The sequence below is a fragment of the Leuciscus leuciscus genome, assembly GCF_965113295.1.
Source record: "Leuciscus leuciscus genome assembly, chromosome: 15".
In the NCBI taxonomy this organism is placed as follows: domain Eukaryota; kingdom Metazoa; phylum Chordata; class Actinopteri; order Cypriniformes; family Leuciscidae; genus Leuciscus; species Leuciscus leuciscus.
In genome coordinates this window covers 30502684-30525740 of record NC_138739.1, presented here as the reverse complement: position 1 = coordinate 30525740, position 23057 = coordinate 30502684, and the positions used below count along the sequence as shown (strand labels likewise).

The following is a 23057-nucleotide window of genomic DNA, read 5'->3' as shown; positions in this document are numbered from 1 at the left end:
TAGAGTAACAGCTGTTACCTCAAAAGACTTTTCTATTTAAACACCATGACCTGAGTGCCAATACTGAGACACAAAATTTACATTTTCTATCTATCTATCCATCCATCTATCTATACATCCATCCATTATCTATCATCTATCTATCTATCTATCCATCCATCCATTCCTATCCATCTATCTATCCATCCATCCATCTATCCATCCATTATCTATCTATCCATCCATCTTTCCATCCATCCATCCATCCATCCATCCATCCATCTATCCATCCATCCCTGTCTATCTATCCATCCCTGTCGATCTATCCACCTATCTATCTATCTATCTATCTATCCACCTATCTATCTATCTATCTATCTATCTATCTATCTATCTATCTATCTATCTATCTATCCATCCATCCATCCATCCATCCATCCACATATCCATCCATCCATCCATCCATCCATCATCTATCTATCTATCTATCATCCATTCATCCATCCATTAATCTATCCATCTATCCATCCATCCTCTTATGTTATTTTCATAGATGAACTTCTTTAACACAGTTATTGCACTGAAATGAAACAATAATGAGCTAAATTAAGCTGAAAACGACACTATTATCTTCTGTGGAGCAGAAGATTGCAGCTGAAACTGAAAATTGATTTTTTTTTTCATAATTGATGAATTTTACACTAAATTAATACTGTTATTTTACTGCTAATCAATGTGAGGATGCTTTGAAACAATCTGTATTGTTTTAAAGCTCTATATAAATACTTAAGATGTTCAGTTGCCTTTACCTGGAGTGCATGCATTACCACTGGAAGAAGGAAGGCAACTGTCTTCCCAGAGCCCGTGTCTGCAGTGGCGATCACATCTCTGCCGGTTAAACCCACAGGAACCATCTGCATCTGGATGGGAGTGGGTGCCTCATAACCGGCCTTCTTCAGGTTGAGCCTGAGTGCTGTGGGAAAGTTACAGTGTTCGAACTCTATAATGGGTCTGCAGACTTCACTGCCAGCTGTCACTATTGCCAGCTCTGTTTGAACTCTCTTAACCTGCTCCTCAGTCAGTTCAGATATGAAACTATCCTCTTTGTAAGAGTAACTCTCAGTGTCAGTGTTTGACGCATTAGATGTCTTTGAGCCCTCCTGTGGGTCTTTAGAAAAGACCTTCTCGCCAAAACCCAAACACATTTGAGCCAGATGACGGGCTTTACACTCCAGGCTACAGACATCATTGTCTGTTTTATCGCAGATGTATTCTCCATATCGACCGCACATGACGCACACAGGTTCTCCTGGCTCTGGCCATCTCTGGTTCTTCTTGAAGGACTTAACTGGTTCCTCCTCTTCATCGGACTCTATCTGATCGGATTCTTCCTCTGTTTCAATATTCACAGTCTCGTCTGGAGGACAGAGGTCAGATGGAGATGTAGAAACAGTGTCTATGTCAGTTGGAGATGTAGAAACAGTGTCTAGGTCAGATGGAGATGGAGATGTAGAAACAGTGTCTTCAGGTGTCGTTTTGCTTCTCTTGGGGTTCTTCTGATGAGACTCAGGGGCTCTCTTGAGCTTTAGCGATCTCGGCATAAACATTTTCTGCCCACATTCACCACACAGATAGCAACTAAAACAAAAGAAAAGAAAAACGATGGTTATATATATTCTGGAAACGCTTTATTTCAGAGAACCCGAGATCTGTGGACGGAAGGGAACCGCTTCTAAAAAGTCGCGTAGATATGACGTCATGTAAACATTACTGTAAAGCTGGGCATTGTAGTTTTTAAAGATTTAAGAACTCTGTCGCATTAACCTGAATAAACGTTAATATCATACTTTTTAAATCAGTTCATAATATATAATTGAACTACTAAGATTATAAAGCATATATTTATGTATATCTTCTCAAGATTTAAAGGTCAGTCAGATTATTTTCCTTTATTGAGACAAACCCGAATTTTAGAATTATGAAATTGACCTGGACAAAGTATTGTACTAAAATGTAATGAATGAAATACGTATCATTGTACTTATGATAACTGGTTATAAACAACAACAACAACAATCATAATTTTATATCAAAAGTTATTATATCAGTTTATAATGCATAATTAAAAATATATAAAAATTAAGTCCCGAATAAAAGTTAATGCATATTCGGCAAGACTTAAAAGCTCAATAAGATAAATATTTGACTTTATTGAAAAACATTTACCTGTGCTGTGTATTGTATTTTTGTGTGTTTATTAATTGCATACGACAATATTGTACTAATTATATGCTTATAATAATAATAATAAATATTATTATAATTATTATTTCACAATAAAAAAGCCATATTTTTTATTTATATATATATCTTTGTATATGTACAGAACATTGGAGAACTAAGGGTCACTAAAATAATAATTGTATTATTAATTATATTTTAATATTTTAGATTTTGGCGAACAGCGCGTGTGCAGATGGGTCAGCAGTAGGCTCGTGGTGAATATTGTATTTTCAATTATTATTATTTATTAAAACATTTTTACCAGCAGACCAAACATTGTGAATTTTCCCTTTAAAAGGAAATAAATAAAGTGTATTTAATCTAAAGTTAATTATTTACGTCATCACACGCTTTTACTATTAACAAAATACAATAAATTGCATCAAGATTTTTGCATTTATCTATGCAAAATTGCATTTATGTGTATTTAGAGCATATTAATAATATCTGTTATTAAATTTCACTGGATCCAATGTCTAGTACAATTTCTGGCAGCTTTGGGTTGTTGGCGTGTTGGGCGGAGCGCGCATGCGCAGTTGACTTGGTCTCACTCACTGCTGCAGGGAGCCCGACCGCAGGACGCTGGATGAATAGAGGGAGAATAACCGTAAATATCCAGATGGGAATATGTGGGCAGAGCATGGCGAGGTCCTAAACAAGACAAAGACTTTTTAGATAGCGACACTTCGCCCGCCTCTTCTAAATCGGAACATGCGGGATTATTAAGAAGAAAAACAGCCGAATTCAAATGGGGTACCAGAATGGATGAAGCTCTATGGGCAGAACCCCACTTTTACTGCCGAATTTGATGTGAAAATAAGCCCAGCCGAGTGTTTTAACAGCGCTATGACACATGTATGTTACAAAATCTAATGTATATGTGAGAGATAAAAAGCAAAAAGTCAGCTTTGAGGCATTGAATTCCTTCGGAGAGATGTCATCGTTGTGAGTACTGGATGTGACACTGCCGCTGTGAATATGGGAGATCTGACCGACTCCAGGGACCCGAAAAAGACTTTCATTGTTCCTGCCATCAAGTCTTTTGATCATTATGATTTTAATAGAGCAAAAATCAGAGCAAGCCTCACATGGCTGGTGGCCAAAGCCTTTGGTACAGGTAGGTGGCGTGCTTCTCTTTCTCCACCGGCCATCATCTTTGTCTCTTGATTTCATTGCCAATGTGTTGCTTTGAATGCATTTGATATCAAATTGAAATTACATTTTATTTATATATATATATATATATATATATATATATATATATATATATATATATATATATATATATATATATATATATATATATATATATGATTGCATTTTTCTCATGGAGTGAGTCTGACAGGATTTTGTATTATATTGTTACATAATATTTATATTCAACAATTGCAATATATAATTTCAAACTACTTCATAAATAGCTTCTGTTTATTATCATTATTAAACATTACACACCTTATACAACATAATAGACTACACAATATTTTTGATTGCATATATAAAACATGGTCTTATGATGGTCTTTCTTCTGGAAACTCAAACAAATCCTTGTGAAAAAGAAATACACTTTAGCATACTTTTAAAAAGAGAAATAACATACTTTAAACGAATATACTAGTCTAGTGCGAACTGAATGTAATGTTTCCGGACACTAATTTTAATGGGTTTTTTTTTTGTAATTAAATGAAAATGTATTTTAGTTTATTATTAATTTATATTACATTTATATTACATGCAATTAGTTGAACTTAAGAATGTTTTTTGTCCCAATTAACCCTTCTGCGTCCTAATGGACATGTTTGACTGTTTTTGTTTTGTTTTTCCATTTTTGTTAATGCCAACTGCATACATTTTGGCACAAGTGTGTATTTTTATTGGAATTTTACTACTTCAACCCCATAAATCTATTTTACACTAGTAACACAAACTAGTTCCACTCAGGACCTTAAGGACAAAATGCCCCCATTAAAAGTGCCATTTTTAATCCCAGGGTCATTGATACAGTCTTTGTTAATAGGCTTTCATTCTGTTGGCAAGGCTTCAAAAAAAATATTTTTACAATTTTTTTTACCAGATGGTGCCATTTTCTCAGGTTTGGTCTATAAAGCAAACACTTGCTTTATTCCTGTTTTGTGCTTCTGCATATTATAGAGCCAAATTGGATAAATTATGCAGGTATAATTATGTGGGTGTGTTGGTATGGATGTCAGAGTGTGGTTTGTATATGTGTAATAAAAAAATTGTGTGTGTGTGTGACTGTGTGTATGTATGTGCGTGTAATATTTGAGAGAGGAGAGCTTTGCTGGCATCTAATTTGGAAATTAATTTGGTATTGTGCCCATACAAAATCTTACTGAAAGCAAATTTTTTTTTGGAGATCTCAACCTCAAATTTGGAACACAACTTGTTTAGATTAATGGCCTTTATGGAATTTTTTTAGTTTTACATGTTTTTTTTATATATATATTTTAAATAAAATAATGTTCATAAATCATTTTCATAAACTTAAACCTCTATAACTTTTTGTTTCACTTCTTTAACTTTTGTTTTTTACTTCAACGAAAATCGACCCAAACTTAAGACCCAACTTAAAGGGTTAGTTCACCCAAAAATGAAAATTCTGTCAGTAATTACTCACCCTGATGTTGTTCCAACCGCGTAAGACCTTCGTTCATCTTCGGAACACAAATTAAGATATTTTTTTATTAAATCTGAGAGCTGTCTCACTCCTCCATAGGCTTCTAAGACACTATAACTTGTTGTCCCAGAAAATGCATTAAAGACATCGTTAATATAATCCAAGTGACTACAGTGGCTCAATCTTAAGTTTATAAAGCGACGAGAATACTTTTTGTGCGCAAAAAAAAAAAAAGAAGAGAAGATTTCCTTCTCTCTGGGCCTCGAGTGAGTTCACGTAGTGTTTTAGCGCAGCGCGTCTGTGTTGCACGTCACACGTAGGCTCACTATTGGCCGACTTTGGTCATGTGTGTCATGTGTGTGACGTACAACACAGAAGCGCTACGCAGTTACACTACGTGAAAAAACTCGAGGCCCAGAGAGAAGGAAATGAATAGTGGAATAAAGTCGTTATTTTTGTTTGTTTTTTGCGCACAAAAAGTATTCTCGTCGCTTTATAAACTTAAGATTGAGCCACTGTAGTCACTTGGACTATATTAACGATGTCTTTAATGCATTTTCTGGGCCAGCAAGTTATAGTGTCTTAGAAGCCTATGGAGGAGTGAGCCAGCTCTCAGATTTAATCAAAAATATCTTAATTTGTGTTCCGAAGATGAACGAAGGTCTTACGGGGTTGGAACAACATGAGGGTGAGTAATTACTGACAGAATTTTCATTTTTGGGTGAACTAACCCTTTAAGCTTAAAATTTTTATTACAGTTTTTTGACATGGACATTTTTGTCTTCTAAGGACCTCAGAGTAACTTTTTTCAATTTCATAAATACTTCTTCATACAATATTTCATAGTGTTCTGCTGAATGTACCGACAAGAATTTAAGTAAACTAAAATATACTTTAATGTCATTTTTATTGATAATTGTATGTCATGTATTTAACTCTCTGCTTCTGTTTGCATGGCGATCAAAAATGGCAGATTGTTTTTTTTATTTCATTTAAATTAATGTATTATATTTTAGTTTGCTAATGTTTTTATTGAATATTTTGTATTTTTAGGGGATTTTATAGTACTAAATGATATTTATATGAAATATATATATTTTACAAAGCATATTTTACTTTAAAACTATGAGAAAATCAAAGCCATAAATCTAGGCTAAACAAGTTTTGTTCCAAATTTAAGGTTGATATCTCAAAAAATGAGCTTTCAATACGATTTTGCTAGGGCGCAGTATCAAACGTTTCCACTAGATGATATTCGTCTCCTATTTGTTTTCCAATACAGTTTTTAAACCGTGAACAATACAAGTGTGACAATTTTTTTCAGGAACATTTAACCTTTTCGAATCATGTCCATAGCAAGTGCCAAAACCTTTACCAAGTTTCGTACCATTCCGATGAAGTAAAAAATTATAAAAAACAAAACAAAATGTAAAAATGTTCAGTCAAAAAATTACTGAAGAGCACCAGAGGGTTAAATATAGATGAAGTTGAATTTAGTTAATTTAAAATATAATAATTTAAAATATAATATTGAATAACACACTACAGAATAACAGAAATTATATTCAAGATCTTTACAAGTGCTTTAGTATGTTAGTCAACACCTTACAATAAGTGCACTTCTTAAAAGCACAACAAAAGATTATTCAAACAATTATTTAATATGTAAAGTCAATATTTTAATTTGACATTATTACAAAGTGCACATTTTAAAAAATGTACTTAAGTGTTAAGAAACATAGTCATGAAAGTGTACTGTCTTTAAGTACATTAAGTGGCCTTTTCATCAATATATTATCTGCAGACTGCAAGTACATTTTAAAAAAGATATACTTTTGAGATTTGAAGTACACTACAAGTGCACATACACTTCTTTTTAAGGAGATTGACTTTCAGTGCAACTTGATATCAAAACATCAGTCAGAAAATCAATAAACAAAATCCAAAATGTGATATATGAGCCAAAGAGTTCAAAAGTGTTCATTGTTCGTAAAAAATGTGGCTGCGATTAGTTATAACAACTTAAAATTTGTTGAGATAACTTAAATATCCAACTTAACTAAAGTTAACTAAACTTAATATTTTAAGTCAAGCATGAACACATACTTTTTAAAGTTGAAACAATGTTGGATTTTAAGTTGTGATAAATAATCGCAGCAATTTTTTTCACAGTGTAGTTAGTCACTTTGTGTGCTAAATTTGACCATATGATGCTCATAAATGTAGTTAATGAAGTTTCATGTTCGTATCCAATCAAATCTGTACAAGCTTGACATCTAGATTGACAGATTGACGTCCGTGTTTATTCGCTAGCTAGTAAGTCACTGAACTGTATGTTTAGTTTAACATTGTGCAGACCCGTTGTGATTGGCTAACTGATGTATCCACCAGCCATCTGGTCTCCTTTAGGTCCTCTCATTAAAATGCACAGTCAGGTCTTCAGGCTCATGTGCGACGCAAATGACATCTTCCTGTCAGAATGGTTATTGTTTAGCATCTCTGATTTAGAGTGACCTTAAACTCGAAGAACAAGACACTGAACTCCAGGGTGAGGATATGGAAATGTTCAGTAGTTTGATTGACAGGCCTTAAAGGGTGTTGTTGACCCATTTGTTGACTTGTCTTGAGGTGTAACCTTAGGACAGATGATAGTACAACTGATAAAAGGCTGTTTCTCCACAAAGAATGATTTAAGCAACACATTTCAGACCACAATAGTAATATTTAAAACATAATGTAAGTAGGGCTTTAAATTAATATATGTATGATGCCGCCGGTTAAAATGAAATACAACTGGTTATTTGAATGAATGAGTGGTCAGCTTAAAGTCCATAAAAGCTTTTCCATTGATCCAGTTTGGTCAGTTGGGACAGATAGAAATAATAAATTGCTCATTTAATGGCATGCACTCTGTTCTCTTTCCATCTCCTGAATGCATTCTTTCTTGATTGCACGTTAGTTTCTGAAAACGGAACGTTTTTTTACTTCTTAATTGTGAAAATGATTGTGTGAAATAAAACTCAAAGGATCAGGAATAGCACCCTCAAGCCTAGGTGTACATGACTTTCTTCTGTCAGCCAAACACAGTCAGTTATATTTATAAAGAATCTTGCTCTTTCCAGTTTTATAATGTCATTGAATAGTGCCTGAGTTTTTGAAGTAATCCATACGTCTCCAGTGGGTTAATAAATGCCTTCTCATACGTTGGGACAGAGGTCAACCGACTGCCAGAACTCGACTCTCAACGCACATATGGCCCGGAAGTTTATAGTTCAGATATAAACACTGATGTCAAAATAGAGCAAATCACCTTTTGAAGCACATGGTGCTTTAAAGGGATACTCCACTTTTTGAAAAATTTTTACAACTCCCCCAGAGTTAAATAGTTGAGTTTTACCGTTTTCGAATCCATTCAGCCGAACTCCGGGTCTGGCGGTACCACTTTTAGCATAGCTTAGCATAGATCATTGAATCGGACAAGACCATTAGCATCTCTCTCAAAAAAATGACCTAGCCTATTTTCAGGTGCTGCGTCATATCATTACGCCTGCTGGACTCATGGTACGGCAGCAAAGTTTCTTGATTATTACGCAGGAATGAGAGTATAGTTCCTAGCCATATCAGCCTAGAAAATCGCAACTTTTCATTTTCCGTCGGTCTTAGTACACGATGTAACTACAGAAGAGTCAAGTTTTAAATAGGAAAAATATCGAAACTCTTTGGTCATTTTTTTGAGAGAGATGCTAATGGTCCTGTCCGATTCAATGATCTATGCTAAGCTATGCTAAAAGTGGTACCGCCAGACCCGGAGTTCGGCTGAATGGATTCGAAAACGGTAAAACTCAACTGTTTAACTCTGGGGGAGTTGTAAAATGAGCCTATTTCCAAAAAAAGTGGAGTATCCCTTTAAATAACGGTTGTATCAATTACATTTTACCAGTAGGTGGCGACAAGTGACTGTTAAAAATGTCTTTGTCAGTGAATCATTCATTCAAGAGATTCGTTCAAAAGCGCTAATTCATCCAATATATATATATATATATATATATATATATATAATTTTTTTTTTTTTTTTTTTTTTTTTTTTTTTTTTTAAATAGACTGCAGCAATTAATATTTGGTCAGATCCTCTAGTAATTTACATGTTATTTTATTTAGTTGTCTGTTCAGAATCCTGAGGATCTGTTTGAAACCCAAACAAATTGTGATTCTCAATTTATCTTGAATCGTGCAGCTCTAACTACTACTCACTTTGTCCCCCTAATAAAACAAAACAATTTTTTTTCTAAAAGTCTAAAATCTATTTAATAGTGTCATCAGTATTACTATCAGTGACCTTCTTTCATAGCACTTATACCAAACACCAAACATAACACCAAAAATATATTATGTATTTATGTTGTTTCGACATTAATTTACAGATTCAATGTGAAAAAATATATTTGATAACAAAGTGTAATATAATATTAGGTGGGAATAATCATGATTAAATACAGAAATCTGTATAATTATTTAGATAATCTTTTTATTGATTGACAGTCCTATATATGTATGTAATATTTGTATCAGATTTTCCTGGACCTACTGTGTGTGTGTTTGATTTATTTTCAAATTTAATTTTAAAAATGTGAAAAAATTCAAATCTCGAAAACCTGTCTTTTTAAAAATAATTTACTGTATGTGTACTTGCTGTATTTATGTACTTTAAAAGGTAAAAATAATCAGTTTTTACAATGTTTTTTACTAAATGAAAATATTTTTAACGATTAAATGCACACACACAAAAAAAATTCATAAAAAAGCAATTTTTGCCTAAACATATTTTTCTTAAAACAACTGAATTACATCAAAGACTGAATCGTGACGACGCAAATTAATCGTTGAATCTGATTCACTTTTGAACGACTTCACAGATGTAACCAAATGCAGCGGACTCGCAGAAATTAATTAGAAAGTGTATTAAATTCACTGGAATATTTACAATATTGCTTAATATTGCCAGCTAAATCACTGTGAATATACCATGATTATTGGACGTGTTGTTCAGAATATAAACACCTGTGCAGTTCCTCTCTCGCCTTCTGTGTTTCTCCATCTGTCTTTGATGAAGCTCGTGAGGAGCTCCTGGCTACATACGTATGGCAGGGGAATCGATCTGCCTCTCTATTGTTGCCATGGCAACCGCGGTCCGGCTCCACACACTCATATTTTTGACTTACATTGTCAACGCCTTGTGGCTGATACCATCGGTGAAATGTTTGATCTATTGTTTTATGATAAAGAGCCATTTTAAAACCTTTCATGATAGCTATTAAGTAACATTTAAGGTAGTTTCCATTCCATTTTGTTTCCACGTCTCAAATGAAGGCGTTCATTTGTACAGACTGAGTGGTTCAAATCTTTTTTATCATTACCACAATCAGGTTCAATCATGATGAAATTGAAACCATGTGCAGGTAATAAGGATGTGTGTGGACTCAAGCGTTCTCTCAAACTCTCACCCTTCTCCATAAATAGCTAAACATCTCGGTTCTCCATGGATACTGTGACCTCATTCGGATCTGTGAACCCATTTATTCTGTCAGCGTGTTAACTTATGATTATGATATTTTTGATATTGTAGCTGTTTGGTAGACACCGCTAGACCTCGCTTCCTTTAAGGGCTGTCTCCTTTTCCTCATCTTCCCAGGTGAGAGTAAATGACACTTGCACTGAGGATCGGAAAACACCCAAGCCGAGTTTTAACCATGTTTAGCTGTTCTGGAGATGAAGAGTAAAGTACTTAAATCTTTGAAATTCACAAAAAAATCTCGCACTGTAAGTGCAAAAAGTAATATTAATCAACTTCACCAGATTCTTTTGTGAATTTTGCAATCAAAATGTCAAATTTTGTGGCAGTAATTTCCAGAATTAGGAAAATTTGCGTATACGAGCAAAATGCAGAAAGCTTATTTTTTAATCTCACCAAAAACTTTTAAACAACATATCGTTATTTTTGTAATTATTATTTATTTTTTTGGTTTAAAAAATAATAACAGTGCAAGAACGCTAATTCCGCATTTTTATTTTTCACTGGTTAATATGATGAATATTATGTACTATTTAGGTTTAAATACCAATGCTGATAAGCCGATAATTATGTATTATTTAAGTTATGGACGAAAAAACAATAAATAGCTGATATTACAATTCTATACTATTGTCTGAATAAATAATAAACTAAAATCAATCTTTGCTACAAGTGAATTTAGGCGTCACAGCATTGTAATGTACAGTATGAAAAAAACTGGTGTGACATCACTTTGAACAAAATCAGGCAAAAAACGAAGTTCGTTTGGAGTCTTTCAGGAGTTCGGAAAAGTTTTCGGAAAAGTTTGCTCCAGCTAGTAAACACCTTTGTACTGTCATTGGTCAATGGTGATTTTGTAATGGGTAGGTGTGGCTCTGAGGCTCCGCATTCCTTGACATGGAATATATACATATTTACATATTCACCTAAACGCCACTCTCATCAGTGTCGGGATATTTGCTAACAGAATACCGCTGGTCATGTATTTCAAACTTATTACCCCTAAGTGAAGAAGGAAAAAGAACTTCGCTGTGAGTATATCAGGACCTTTAGATGGCAGCAGCGGTAACTGTTGTTCTGTCATCTTGCAGACAGCGTTCCAGAAGACCTGAAAGAGCCCTTCTACAGGGACCAATACGAGCAGGAGCACCTGAAGCCTCCAGTGGCCGATCTGCTGCTTTCGGCTGAGCTGTACTGTCGAGCAGGGAGTCTGATTCTGAAGAGCGACGCCGTCAAACCTCTGCTGGGTCATGACGCCGTCATCCAGGCTCTGGCTCAGAAGGGCCTGTACGTCACCGACCAGGAGAGACTGGTGACCGAGAGAGACCTGCAAAAGAAACCCATTCAGATGGTGAGAGAACCCTTTTAACACATATTCCTTTGGGTTATTATTGCCAGTATTAGACTCAAAGGTGTCGGTAAAGGACCAAATCTCAGTTTCTTAAATGGGTGGTATAATGCCCTTTTCACAAGATGTAAAATAATTATTTGATGTCCCCAGAGTGTGTATGTGAAGTTTTAGCTCAAAATACCTCACAGATATTTGTATATAGCATGTTAAAATCGCACCGTTTTGTGTCTGTTCCTTTAAATGCAAATGAGCTGCTGCTCCCGGCACAGAGGGCGGAGCTTCAACAGCTTGCACTCACACAGACATGCACTGAAAATTTAAAAAACTTTTAGCCTTTTATGTTCAAACCGGATTCAGACAATGGTGAAGAGACTCGAGAAGAAGTGACAACATGTAGAATCCAACAGGACATTTCTGAATGGTTAGTTGATGAATTTATGTAGCTTATGTGTAGTTATCATCTTGTCATTGATTAGCATATTCTGTCTTGATAATCTGTAAATCGTGTTCCGGGGGCGGGGTTTATGGACATTTTAGAGTTGGTGATGTCACTAACCCGGGAGGAAGCTTGTGTAGTCCCAACCAGCCGTGTGTTGTAGTCCTTAATAAGAGATTTCTTTAAAAGCAAATATCTCCCTTTGCTTTGAACTTTGAGCATTGTAACTTTGCAGATGTGGTTTATGTTCAAACAGCAACATTACACACTAACTAAAGTTAGAAAAGTGAAATCATAATCAACCACCCCTTTAACTGAACCCCTTTAACTTATTTCCCTGAAGTTAAACCCTAGATTATGTTGGATCTTTGGCCACGGCAATTGGTGCTAATGTAGGTTACATGGATTTGAGTCTGGCTTCATAATTAAAATAGCCACACAAAAACCTGCATCACTGAAAATGATGGATTGCATTGGCCTGTTTTTAAATTATCGGTCTGCCAGATTTGAATTACAGATTTTTTGACTTTCGAATATGGTTCTCAATTTGTTACATATCCGACTGGCGTCTATTTAAGATAAATCCCACCTTTGAAAGGCACATTAAAACAAATTCACATGTTTGTCGACACCTTTTCTTTCACACCTTTTTTCTCGCCCCATCCTACATTATATTTGTTATTCTGTGTTAAGCAGAAATACTACTAGAGATGCGCTGATATTAAAATTATGCCCGATACGATAAACCAATTGATTATTTACTGATAAATTACCGATATTAAAATGAATTATGTGCAATTTTGTCTATATAAATAAAAAGTAAAACAGTAAAAAACTGCGATCAATCATTTTAAATGCAACAATGAATGTTGCCATCACAACATTATTACGTACAGTATGAAAATGAATATTAATTTTGGATTTACAAAAGATTTTACAGTGTTTTGAAAAATAGTGTTTCAAAAACACTCCTAAACTTTTAAGCCAGTGTTATTTATATACTATTATAATATTTATTAATATTTTGAGTTAGCTTTTATTTTTATATTTTCAGTTTTCATTTTAGTTCATTTTGTTATGTGCCATCTTTATTCATTTTTTTTGAATGTTTCTATTTAGCTTTCATTTATTTGTATTTCAGTTTTAGTTTTAGTATTTTTAGTAGTTCAACAAACTTTTAGTTCAGTTACTTGCCAAGGCGACATTTCTAACTTTCGTTTATTTTTTTATTTTTTCAGTATTTATTTTATTTCAACATTATTTATAAAAAATGTAATGGTTAAGTTAACGACAACAACACTTTAAGTGAGCGATAGATGACAACAAAGGTGTGTAAAATGTGTTGTTTCGTACTTTCGTGTTGTCTTTAAACCAAAAGCAGCTTTTGAAAGGCACAGAATGTGCATTGGATAGACAACTTATAATTCTCTCTCTGTTTTATGTATTTTATTTTGTCAATGTGTTTAATTAAAGACATATTTCGGGCTCATAGCATCTGCTTTAAAGATATAAAGAGTGCTGTTGTTGTGTGAGTGACTTCCTGTTGATATTTAATTACCGCGCCGCTGTTTGCTGTGCCTCTGGCTTCCTCAGCCTCAACGGAGCACATATCATCGCAAACAATCTCTTCGCTGCGTGTATAACGATTTTGCATAGTGCCAATAATGATACTTGTTACAATATTCTGTGCTCCCCATGACAAATTGATTATTTTTATTATATTAAATGATCACATTGCTCGGCTGGTAGTTATTTCTCTACAATTTAGAGTCCCAGAGCTATTGTTTCTGCATGTAGCCGAACGCATAGCTGCGTTCATTGATTCGGGCTTGTACGGCTTGATCTCTTCTACAGACCAATGAACGTTTCAGCACCTTGAACTCACAGGCCACAAATCCTCATTAGCATCAGAAAGCCGTCCATCTGTCTGCTGTTCTACACCAGCTCTGCTACAGTAAGCCGCCTGACTACAAGATCTGTCAGTCTTCCCGTGCTTAACTTTAAACTGTTTAGCCTCGCGCTGTGGGTTGTTTGGCTATGGCTTTGTGGCGGCCCCGTTTTGAGAAAATGCTGCTGTCTTTACATCATAGTGTAGAAATGTTTTATGCTTCCGTTGGGTTATTATTGCCAGAATTAGACTCACTGAGGTGTCGTAAAGGACCCATATCTCAGTTTCTTAGCTGCATTTTGGCTTTTCAACTAATATCCCTGAAGTTAAACCCTAGATTATGTTGGAGCTTTGGTGCGGCAATTGGTGCTAATGTAGGTAATGTGGGTTTGAGTCTGGCTTAATAAATAAAATAGCCACACAAAAACCTGCATCACTGAAAGTGATGGATTGCATTGGCCTATATTAGTGTTTTTAAATTATCGGTCTGCCAGATTTGAATTACAGATTTTTTGACTTTCGAATATGTTTCTCAATTTGTTACATATCCGACTAGCGTCTATTTAAGATAAATCCCACCTTTGAAAGGCACATTAAAACAAATTTACATGTTTGTCGACACCTTTTCTTTCACACCTTTTTTCTCGCCACACAAAAACCTGCGTCACTGAAATTATGGATTGTATTGGCCTATTAGTGTTTATTAGTCTATTAGTCAGTATGCCAGCATTTAGGGCTCTGCGATTTCCGCAATGTAGAAAATGCGGACGGAATCTCGGAAAACTTAATTTACTGTATTACACAGATTTTTTTTATAAATAAATCAAAAGCAGGTCAGTACACTTAAAAAAAAAATGTCTGTGAATATTAAACCGCAAAAAGACTATTTGAATATGAACCCTGCATGTTCTGCGTGTCTCTGAATGGCACAGATGTGCGGTTTCATTTCATTTCATTCACTCGCGATGTTTTAGCCTCTGCCCTCTCACTATATGAGGACATGAATGCATGAACTTCATCTCCAGAGAGTCACTTCATGAGCATTTTACACTTTTATTTGAGAAATACTATCGTCATATCAATAACACAGAAATCCAAAGGTCTACATGGCAACATGTCAAAATAAAAGTCCGGTTTAACTTTATGAATTTGTGACAGAACCAGTGCTCCATACTGTGACTAAAACGGTCCAAAAATAGAAATTTGCGAGTGATTTATTTTTAATTTTGTAATTTATTTTTTGTTAAGATCGCCACTGTTAATAAAATAAGACGACGCGCCGCAAAGTTGCATTGGAAAAAACCTCACTGAGTTCGAGCGAGCGCCAAAATAAACACGAGAACAGCAAGGATCACCATTCCGCGTCAGAAACGCATGTCAAACCAAAAAATATCAAGCTTTTTCAAAGCTCATGGAGATGAATGAATGAACATGCAAGTACTGTAAAAGAGCAGGGAGGAAGTGGATAAACTGCAACAGATATCAGCTGTGTGGACACAAACTAATCGTTAACAATTCTCGTTTTAATTGATACTGAAATGGATTCGTATTCTCATTATCTTTTCAATATTACTTTTATATACTGATATATTTATTCACTACAAATGCTACATTTAGAGCCAGTTTACTTGGGTTATCTCCTCTGTTCTTTTGGGATGAAGGTGATAGGACACTGCTTTGGTTTTGATGACAGAGTCCTGCTGTTTTGCAGAAACCACACACATTAATAAGGTTTGACTGCACCAATTGAACGACTGCGGCGGTTTACCATCAATAATTCAGCGGGGCTTCTATTTTGGATGTGAGAGGCAAGTCCTGTCAGAGTTTTGTGAGGTGATCTGCTTGTGCATTGAAACATTCTTGAAAGTAAAAGTGCTTTGGCATAAACCTTTTATTTTATTTTATTTTTTTATCCACTTGTAAGGATTTAAAGTTTTAGTTCACCCAAAATTTTTTATTCTGTCATTAATTACTCACCCTCATGTCGTTCCAAACCCATAAGTCTTTCGTTCATCTTTGGAACACAAATGAAAATATTTTTAAATAAATCGGAGTGAGTTCTGTCCCTCTATAGACACTCTATAACTACCACTTTGACGCTTCAAAAAGATCATAAAGAGATCGTAAAACTAATCCATATGAATTGAGTGGTTTAGTCCAAATTTCTAAAGAGACTCGATTGCTTTATATGATGAACAGATTGAATTTAGGCTTTTATTAAGATATAAACATTCATCAACACACCCATCAGTTATGATAAACGGGAGCTCAAGCATGCTTGCTTGAAGCTCGTGTTACGCAGCACGTTTGAGCTTCCGCAAGAACCAATGAGGTTTGTTTGGTTGAACCAAGATCAATTTTTATATGTGAATAAAAGCCTAAATTCAATCTGTTCATCATATAAAGCGATTGATCAATTAGTTTGAATTAGTTTTACGATCTCTAAGAACTTTTTGAAGCGCCAAAGTGGTAGTCTAGTTATGTAGACTGTCAATAGAGGGATAAAAATCTTTCAGAAGTAAAAAGATCTTCATTTGTGTTCTGAAGAGTTTTTTTTTGTTTGTGGTGAACTAACCCTTTAAAACAGTCATGGTTTAGTTTTACATGAACATTTTTCATCTTCTCTCTGACCTTTCTAATTGAACAGCATTTTTGCTACTGTACCTTTAAGACTTTTTAAGACATTTATTATATGTAAATGACCTCTGTCGTCATTGGACGGTGATAGGTGTGTTTATAGCTCTGACAAATATAATTGTGACATTCTTAGTTCGCACATGAGCTGGATGGGCTGTGTAGGAAGTTTTGGAAATCTAACTCTTACTTTAGTTAAAAAATTTAAGGAAAATCTTGTATGGGAAAATGTCTTTACTGCTTTCTCTCTCTGTCTCTCTCTCTCTCTCTAGTCTCTACTGAAGAATCGTATTTGCTACTGCAGCTGCCGCCCACCCACACACAACCCCACATTCATTCTACATTATAGACTCGCTCAAAAATACATGCATACGCACACATATGCAGCTCACACTCTCACCCACATAGTCACGCCACAGTGAGAAAAAAATGTCATAATAGTCATTGTGTTCAGGGTTTCATGTCATTTAACAGCGCGCATAGATCTGATACAACATGTAGATCTTTATTATAATATAGCATTAAAATATTTTTTTAAATATATATGCATTTTTAATTTTATATTTAATTTATGTACAATATGATAAGTTATATTAAAGATATACAATAAATTATATGTATATATTTATTCTCTAATATATAAAATTATTTAAATTAAATTAATTATATACAATATATTTATATATATATGTATATATGTTTGTGTGTGTGTGTGTGTGTGTGTGTGTGTGTGTGTGTGTGTGTGTGTGTGTGTGTGTGTGTGTGTCTGACATTGTGAAACATGAAAAAGCATTTTTTTGTTTAATTATATTTTTAATATGTTTAATATTTTAAATATATGTATTTTATTATTTTATTTGTATATTATTTATATATATATATATATATATATATATATAATCTGTAGTGTATATAGCATATGTATGCATTTTCAAAACAAATGTTAATTTTATATTTAATTTACATTTTTATTATATATTTAATGAATGTTTAATATATATTGTTAAACAATGTAATCACACTTCCTCTGTTAACAAACCCATATCCTCATATATGATGTTGTTGTGTAATGAGACTGTATTTTCATGTTGGTACAAACTGCTCACCTGCATCGTTTTTCTGAGAATGAATTGTGCTTAATTAAGACTAATGAATGTTTTGACAAGTGTAAATTATAACACCAGAGATGCAAGAATCCAGCCTCTTAATGACATGATGCTATATCTGGCCCTGGCAGACAACGAGAGAGAGTTACATTTAGTGCTGTGGGCTCCTCAGCGATGGGTGTTATTTACTTACATGCACAGTAGGCAAATGATGATGTGACAGCACTGATCTTTTTTTTTTTTTTTTTTTTCTGAAGAAATATGCTCGGCCGTTATACAAAAAATGAACAGCGATGCGATGCAGCGACTACCTTTTGAGTCCTTTAGTTACCGTACTTTTAGCTGAAGTCCATCCATCTGAATTTGAGCTGTCCAGCAACATATTTTATATGTAGTTTACATACATATGCATGCATGAACCCAAACTAAAGGTATTGCATTCGAGACGTAGACTTCTGCATAATTCACAAACCAGCGCAGTATGCACACTTGACCTACTTCATGTCTCTCCGCATCAGTGCTTGTTGATCATGAATAGAGGCAGTACTTTTTGTTATTAGGTTCTTATAAGTATTTTCATTTGATTCGAGTATTTTGTGGGATAATTGCTACTTTACTGTCGCAGGCTCCCAGGGCGCACATGGTGATTGGGTATTTCCTGGTTTTCCGTTTTTTGAGCTTTTTCCTATAATTAAGGAAATTTCTTCAAAAGATTATTCTGATTTACTGGAGAAATGTGCATTTAATTCTTCTGTCATTTTCAATATTACATGTGGATGCTTGATGATGAGTAAATAACAGGGATGTTCCGATAAGGATTTGTACATTCGATACGACTACCGATTTCTTGTCATCATGATCCGCTGATACAGATCCCGTATCATTCAGGGCTTTATATAAGCTTTATCATGTTATGTTGTGTGTGGGCTTGTTTGAATTGAGACAACCTGTTCTAAATAAAGACGTGTGATATACTATGGTTTATAAATGTTTTTGCAAAGTTACAAAGAAGAATGAGGCGCAATTGCCTCATCGGTATACTGTTTGCATGCACGTCGTGGCGACTTTTTACAGTTTTACGTCATTAAATTGCGATTGGTTCGTGACATCGGCCAAATTTAGTGACTACTGATCAAGTTATAGAATGTGATTATCGGCTGATACCAGTCTATGGCCGATCGATTGGAGCGTCCCTAGTAAATGATGCCTAATTAAAATTTTTGGGTGAATCATTCTTTTACTTTTTATGTTATTAGGTTCTTGTTAGTATTTAAATTTGATTTGAGAATATTCTGTGCCATAGTTTTTTCTATACTGTCGCAGGCTCCCAGGGCGCACATGGTGATTGGGTATTTCCTGGTTTTCTGCTTTTTGAGATTTTTCCCTATAATTAAGGGAATTTCTTCAAAAGATTATTGTGATTTACTGGGGAAATGTACATTTAATTATTCTGTCATTTTAACTATTATATTTGGATGCTTGTTGGTGAGTAAATGAGAGGGATGCTCCAGTCAGGATTTTTAGTCTACACATCTACCGATTTCTTGTCATCATAATTGGCCGATATCGGTATCAGCATGATGACAAGAAATCAGTAGTCGTATTGACTGTAAAAATCCTGATCGGAGCATCCGTATCACTTTTACTGTACTGACAAAGGCTCCCAGGGCACGCATGGTGATTGGGTATTTTCTGCTTTCCCGCTTTTTGAGATTCTTCTCAAATTCTAACTAACTGTAAGGTCATGGCACTATACTTTTCAATACTTCCAGCTCCAGTTTATTCTCATATAACTCATCCAGAGTTCTTCAACTCCTTTTTGTCGACATTCCCATATTAATCCTCATTCAACAGCCAGACAAACTTGACAATCAAATCCTAGCGGTGCTGCATCGTCACAAACAGTCACAGTTTCCCGTCTCCGCTGTTCACACATGCTCTGTTGCCATAGCAATGCCATGTAAAGACGGGAGGCAAGGTGGATCCATTAGTGCAAAGTGCAATTTAAATCCAAAAGCCAAGGTAAAAGTAATCTTCAAATTGAGGATTAAAAGGCAAGGTTGCACAAAGCTATATCAGCATTATTCAGGCCTTTTGCTTCGCTCATGTCTTTCTTGGCTGGCTGCTATGATGTTTTTCTCTTCAAAAATCAGAATTAGCAGATCAAATACACCTCGACATGACAGGAAATCACTTTCTCTTATCTTAAATATTAAATGCTTACAATATTTGATGTGCCTTTTGGTTTCGCTCAAATGAGAGCGTCTAGGCAGGTGTTTCACCAGTAGGTCCACTCGAAAGGAAGAAATGTGGTTTTGTGCCTTTGATTTAGTTCTCTGGCTGTCTTGGAGTGGTGAGGGAGCCCCAGAGGAGCATGTTTTCAGCCCGACTCCAACAAAAGAGTGTTTACAAAGAGCCGTTTCTAACGTTTCAGTGCTGTTTTTTTTAGCGGCCACGGCTGGTATGTCTCATCAGCATTGTCCAGCCTTAAATTTAGGACAAAGACGAGTTAGTTTCCTTGAACTGACTGTTGGAAAATAATTATTTTATTATGTACAACTGAATGTACAACTATGAAAAAAAAAAAAAAAAAAGATCTTAAAGAAAATGTAGATTTAATTTTTCTATTATCTTCAGCATTATAGGCCAAAGATTGGTTTATTCAGTATATTAAAGCTAATATTTTGCTAGTAAAATAAAGATGGTATTTTAAAGCTAATAAGGAATATTTAGTATATTCAAGCTAATATTTTGATATTATTCCCAAAATCAGGCGCCTGACTCTTAATCGGTGTGTGTGTATGTAGTGTATGGCATATCAGTGTATATAGTACACAATTCTGAAGCAAACAAATATTTAATGCATTATTTGACCAAAAAAAAATTGACCATTATTGGGTTTTTTTTTTACCTTGAGGTTTGATGTGATTGTTTAGAGGGCTGCACAATTTGGTTAAAAATGTGATTATATATCAATATGGCTATAAAATAAAAGAAGTATTAGGCATGCACGATATATCGGCCAGTATATTGGTATCGGCTGATATATGATCAGTTTTAATGTTATTGTTATCGATAAATCTGCAATATAGGCAACATAAAATTGTAATCAATTTTTTTTATACAAATTTGGATTTAGATTTATCAGCCAGTATATCGGTTATTGGCTTTCTAATATAAAGAATTATAAGTATCAGCCAAAATTTTCATTTCTGTGCATCCCTAAAAAATTTGTTATAGTTATATTGATATAATAAGAACATTTGTGGTCATATATATATATATAATATGTATATGTGTGTGTGTGTGTGTGTGTGTGTGTGTGTGTGTGTGTGTGTGTGTGTGTGTGTGTGTGTGTGTGTGTGTGTGTGTGTGTGTGTGTGTGTGCATTCGTGATGCCGTGCAGAGCAGTGACTGCTGGGAGTAGAAACAAGGGGCAGTGCTTTATGAGAAATTCATTACAGGACAGTTTCTCCTTTCTACAAGGACAGATAAATATGAAAAAGTTGCTTTCGTGGACACATGGGTTTTGCATTATATAACAGCCTAATTTTCTATTTGTGGGCTGTGTTTGTTTTAGATCTTCAACGGGAACATTATTATAAATGCATGATTTGAAAATACTTTCTGTAGGAAGTTATTAGTACAGAAGAAAACACTTCATGGGTAAATCTGACTTCAGACACGTTTGGTGCTCGCATAAGAAACACAGGTTCAAATCCAACCTGCAACATCTGTCGATCTCATTCCCTATCTTGCTGTCATCATAAAAAAGCCCCAAAATCAATAAACCATTGAGCTATTGATCTCTGTTTTGAAGCGATTATGTCAGATTCTCAAGTCAGAAGATCAAATCATTACACACAATCTGACCATTAACACCCATTCAAAATGTTTAATCAGTAAAAGGATTTCTAAGTGTAATCCGCTTAAACGAGAAGCCCAGCTCTTATGCAACAGACCGTCTTCTGTTTAGTTTTTTCCTGCGATGAGACGTGGGAGTGTCACAGCTCATGCGGAGAGGAAATCAGACCCACTCAAGTGAGAAAAATCGCTGACTGAACAGCATAACTCAGTGTCACTGGGGTCCATCAGAGTGAATCTTTCCATCTAACCGCGTTCATACTCATCTGATGTGACAGAAAAGCTGCGCTGTGGCATTCTGCACTATACCTGTTCAGCTGAACGAGCGCTCAGATTTACAGTGAAAGGCCAGAACGTTTCCCAGGCAGCAAAAAGAGCAGCGCTTAGAAATGGATAACATCTGCATTAAAAGTATTCTGCATATACAATGATAAATATGCTGTAAATGAAATAATGAAAAATCTTACTATATCAAAAGTTTGGGGTCAGTAAGATTTTTAATGTTTTTAAAAGAAGTATCTTCTGCTCACCAAGGCTGCATTTATTTGATTAAAAATACAAACAAAAACAGTAATATTGTGAAATATTATTCCAATTTAAAACGGCTGTTTTCTATGTGAATATATAAGTGTAATTTATTCCTGATCAAAGCTGAATTTTCAGCATCATTACTCCAGTCTTCAGTGTCACATGATCCTTCAGAAATCATTCTAATATGATGATTTGATGCTCAAGAAACATTTATGATTAATATCAATGTTGAAAACAGTTATTTACATTTTTATTTCATGATGCTATGATGAATAGAAAGTTCAAAAGAACAGCATTTATCTGAAATCTAAAGCTTTTGTAACATTAAACACTACCGTTCAAAAGTTTGGGGTCAATAAGAATTTTAATTAAAATTTTTGGGGGAAATAAATAAAATAAATCAATACTTTTATTCATCAAGGATGAGTTAAACTGATCAAAAGTTACAGTAAAGACACTTATAATGTTAGAAAATATTCTATTTTAAATAAATGCTGTTCTTTTGAACTTTCTATTCATCAAAGAATTTAGAAAAAAAATGTACACAACTGTTTTCAACATTGATAATAATAATGAATGTTTCTTGAGCATCAAATCAACATAGAATGATTTCTGAAGGATCATGTGACACTGAAGACTGGAGTAATGATGCTGAAAATTCAGCTTTGATCACAGGAATAAATGACAGTTTAAAATAGAAAAATTGTCAGAATATTTCACAATATTACTGGGGGTTTTTTTTATCAAATAAATGCAGCCTTGGTGAACAGAAGATAAT

At 34.5% G+C, this 23057-nt stretch overlaps 2 protein-coding genes across 4 annotated transcripts in view; one reads left to right on the top strand and one right to left on the bottom strand.

Moving 5' to 3' along the window:
* ddx59 (DEAD (Asp-Glu-Ala-Asp) box polypeptide 59) overlaps positions 1 to 1728 on the bottom strand; it is a 7400-nt gene extending 5672 nt beyond the window's left edge. The window contains exon 1 of the mRNA XM_082138083.1: positions 789 to 1728. Coding sequence (XP_081994209.1) covers positions 789 to 1586 — 798 coding nt within the window. The 5' untranslated portion in view covers positions 1587 to 1728. The remainder of the gene's footprint in view (positions 1 to 788) is intronic.
* A 1081-nt stretch (positions 1729 to 2809) lies between these two features.
* The window catches only part of camsap2a (calmodulin regulated spectrin-associated protein family, member 2a), a 41400-nt gene continuing 21152 nt past the window's right edge, over positions 2810 to 23057 (top strand). For all 3 annotated transcript variants that reach the window (XM_082139806.1, XM_082139805.1, XM_082139804.1), the window contains exons 1-2: positions 2810 to 3379; positions 11561 to 11820. In XM_082139806.1, coding sequence (XP_081995932.1) covers positions 3241 to 3379; positions 11561 to 11820 — 399 coding nt within the window. In that variant the 5' untranslated portion in view covers positions 2810 to 3240. The remainder of the gene's footprint in view (positions 3380 to 11560; positions 11821 to 23057) is intronic.